At 35.7% G+C, this 4,259-nt stretch overlaps 1 protein-coding gene across 1 annotated transcript in view; it reads right to left on the bottom strand.

Moving 5' to 3' along the window:
* Positions 1-4,259, bottom strand: part of LOC106878181 (VWFA and cache domain-containing protein 1-like) — a 141,564-nt gene that overhangs the window by 20,388 nt on the left and 116,917 nt on the right. The window contains 1 exon segment of the mRNA XM_014927320.2: positions 1,778-1,930. Within this exon segment, the coding sequence (XP_014782806.1) occupies positions 1,778-1,930 (153 nt within the window).

Below are 4,259 nucleotides of genomic sequence, written 5' to 3'. Positions count from 1 at the left end.
ATATATATATATATATATATATATATATAATCACACATATAAATATACACTCATGCATGCATAAATACACATATATATATAATATAGTATGCCTCTCAATTTCTGAGGATTCTTCCATGGTAATCATACTTCTACAACAACATTACCAAAAGTCTTTCTGAAGGGTCAGGCATCATGAAGGTCAGATAATACATCGACACTTTTTCCACTGGGGATATTGATCTATAGACATTCAGACCTACCGCCAATCATATTGATCTCACTGATTACGCCAGTGAGGAGGGCGTACACGGGTCAGGGTCACTGCTTGTACTCTTCTAATAATCATTGTTTACAAACAGAAACCAAACTATAAACTCTTACTGACCTTCTACCAATAAAGCTTAAGTATGACCCATATTAGCATAATGCTCACTTGGATCTAAAACTGCAATGTGCTCAAAATATTTTGGACCGATTCCAAAACAAACCAGCTGATTAGCAAATCTTCATGCAACAACCATTAAGCCTATGTTTCTCAAAGTGCAATTTTGTAAAAAATTTCAAAGTCCCACGAGACAACGTCTTTTAACCCTTTTGTTACCATATTTCTTTTAAAATACGCTGCTTTTATATCACTCAATTTTGAAAATAATGAAGAATTTATTTAGTAAAATGACTTTTTCATTAATTAAACTGGCATTTGGAACATAAATTAACATGGAATTTTGATGGAAGGTTTTCATTGAAATCACTTTAACCCTAACCCTAACCCTAACCCTAACCCTTTAGCGTTCAAATAACTCTGTAAAATGTGATGCTTATTTATTCACATTGTTCTGAATTTATCCTGCATTATTTTGTAACCTTGAGATTTTGATGATGCGATTGTTTATGTTCAAAATGATTAAGCAGGGCAGGTGTGTGATACCACATCTGGCCAGTTTGAACTAGTAGAATATTCTGGCCAGATATGGCCGGATGAAATGCTAAAGGGCTAACGTAGAAAGTTTGTATCACAGAATTAGAAGTGGTCTCAGGCAGGTTGGTATCGAAAAGTTTTACTTGTGTCAGTCATTTGACTGCGGCCATGCTGGAGCACTGCCTTTAGTCGAATCAAATCGACCCCAGGACTTATTCTTTATAAGCCTAGTACTTATTCTCTTTTGCCGAACCGCTAAGTTACGGGGATCTAAACACACCAGCATCGGTTGTCAAGCGATGTTGTGGGGACAAACACAGATACACAACATATACACACGCATACGTATATACATATATATACTTATATAGTTTTATAGAATATATTAAAAGATATATTTTATTAAAAGAACATGACATACACTGTTTTCAAAATAGTATATGTTATATGCTATCTTTTGTATATAAATAAATTCTCTCTGAAACAATTTTTGTTTTATGTTATAATACGCTGCGTCTTGGCAGTATTGCAAGACCCTGTGTAAAGCCTTACATACATGACTACAGTATATATATTAGCACTGGGCCCCTGAATCCAGAGAGTTCCAGGCAACTGCTCTGTTTGCCCATGCGTAACGGTGGTACTGTTGTAATAAGCCCCACTACACAGCAATTGAGTTAAGTTGCAGTAAACTGCAATTATGATAGTCCCCTGCACTGCATCTGCATTAAGCTGCAGTAAACTGCAAATGTGACAAGTCATATTACACTATAACTGAGTTAAGCAGCAGCAAACTGCAATTATAATTGGTCCCACTACACTCTTGGAACTGATATCATAATGCATGGTAATGCATAGTAAATTGTTTTAACTCACCTGAGTAGAGGATCATCATCCATATTCTGTTTGAAGACATCGTCAAGCCTTGCAGTGAAGGAAATTGTATCGATGGTATTTTTTTCATCTCGAGGGACTTCGTCAGGAATTTTTATAGTTGACCGATTTAAGCTGACAGGTTGTTTGAAGTATCTGTAAGAAAATAGAATATGAAACCAACATCAAAATATCAAATAAAATTTTGTAAAGAAATGAATATGTAGGAAAAAGAACACTGGAGAAGGTTGTGATTTTTGACAAACAGAATTTTTATTCTTTTTGTGCACAAAAAAAAAACAATACTGTCATTACTATGAATGACAAAACATTGAGGTAGTTTGAATGTTCTTGTTCTTGGTGTAACAGTAGTCACAAAGTTAGCTGCTGGTCATTGTGTTGCTGTCGCTGACTGTTTATTGTGGTTGTTGTCAGCTCAGGTCAGCTGCTGTTTGCCAACTCAGTTAGCCATCTCCTATGATGTCTGTCAATGTTCTTTCCAAGCTCTTTGTCAAGTGGTCAAGGTGTGCTGAATTTATACTGATGGTTAGGCTCACAAAGAAGCACATCAAAAGATGAAATTGCCACTGGAGCCTATTCCACATGAAGTTGTAACTGGTTAGAATTTTTAATTATGTGGGTAATATTCTAGTAAATCATGACATTGAGTATAGTGATCTGACAGCTGAATAATCCTGCTACACATATACAATAACCATCATTGTTTTAATGTCCCCTTTTCCATCCTCACATCCTCCATTTTCCTTCAAGTTCTTTGTCTCCTGTATCCTCCCATCCTTCCCAAGCCTTATCTTGTTGCTCCTGAAATTCCTGTTTCATGTTGAGGGTCTCTGAGTTTTGTGGTATTTAATTAATTTTTTGGTTAGTCTTTTGTTTTCATGTTTCATTTTCTGAAGAAAAAAGTGACCTTTCATTTCATCATGTGGAGATTGGTAGAGCTGTCTTCACCTCTCATGGCTCTTGCATCCAAGACATCGTTCTGATCTTTTCTTTAGGTAATTATGTAGTCTAACAAGTGCCAATGCTTGCAGCAAGGCTGCAGTCAAGTGGTCTTTTGATGGTCTTTGTGCTCAACGACAGTATTTGTAAATATTAGGTTGAACTTGGAGCAGAGGGCGAGAAGAAGCTCACTGTTTAAATTGCACTTTCCTACTCTGTTTGTCTATCACACCAGGAATTGATCATAATAAATGGCAAAACCAAGCAAAAGACTGACCAGTATGGAGAAAGCTTATCAAGGCATGACAAAGCCATGAACAGTCATAGAGGTGATGACTGACTGCAGAGAGTACAGTTTCCATCTCCCAAATCCACACACAAGGCAGTGATTGGCCTTGGGCTCTACAAGGAAAAATAAACATACCCAAAGTTCTAAGCAGGGGTACTAAATCTAAAACCACATGACTACAAATATATACATATATCACTGCATCATTCTATCAACCAAACAATCACATGTTACACACTGCTGGTCACAATGTGATTCCTAGCATTGTTGTAGTTTCCAAATGATGCCATCCCACTTGCTAGGTGGGTAAGCCAACATCTCCCACTAAATAGAATGCCAGTCCATCTGAGGGTTACTAATTTAAAGCTGAGTGGCCTGAAGTAACATAAAATAGAGTGCTTTGCTCCTGATCAATGCACTACTGGTCTGGAAATCAAAACTATGATCTTGTGATCAGGCAGTGCATTGTGTTCGTTAGCAAAACACTTCACCTCATGTTGCTCTGCAATTGTTTTGACACCTGATGCATGGTACACTGTGCAATCGCTCAGGCAATGCCGATTTGATAGAGGGAACAAGTTAATGTATGGCACATACATTTGATCACTATAAACAAGTCATTTGTGCAGGTCGTTCAGCAAAAAGCCCGAATGCTCATACATCATCTCTGATAGTAGAGGCCATTATATGTGTGTATATATATATATATACACACACACACACACACACACATATATATATACACACATATAGACAGACATATGTAAGTATCTGTGTGCGTGTATATATGTATGTATATATATATATATATATATATATATATATATATATATATTGAAGGAGAAATGAGAAAGATCCAGAGTACAAAAGCATCAACAGCTGCATCTAAGAAGGATAACTGCACTGGTACAGACATGTTATGAAAATGAATAATGCATACTGGGAAAATAATATACATGTGTGTATGTATGGTAATAAATGTGTACATATATGATCATAGTATGTGAATATCTGAAATTCTACAAATGAGTGTGTGTATGTGTGTGCATGCGCGCATGTGTGTGTCTGATCATGCAAATACAAGATTATGTGTATAAGAGTGTGCATATATATATATATATGCTCATATATATATTACACATGCATATACATGTATATACACAAACACACACACACATATATATACATACATTCATAAATATATAAATATATATATATATATAATATATATATATA

Source organism: Octopus bimaculoides, chromosome 19, assembly GCF_001194135.2.
Source record: "Octopus bimaculoides isolate UCB-OBI-ISO-001 chromosome 19, ASM119413v2, whole genome shotgun sequence".
Lineage (NCBI taxonomy): Eukaryota > Metazoa > Mollusca > Cephalopoda > Octopoda > Octopodidae > Octopus > Octopus bimaculoides.
This window is presented reverse-complemented; position numbering and strand designations above follow the sequence as displayed.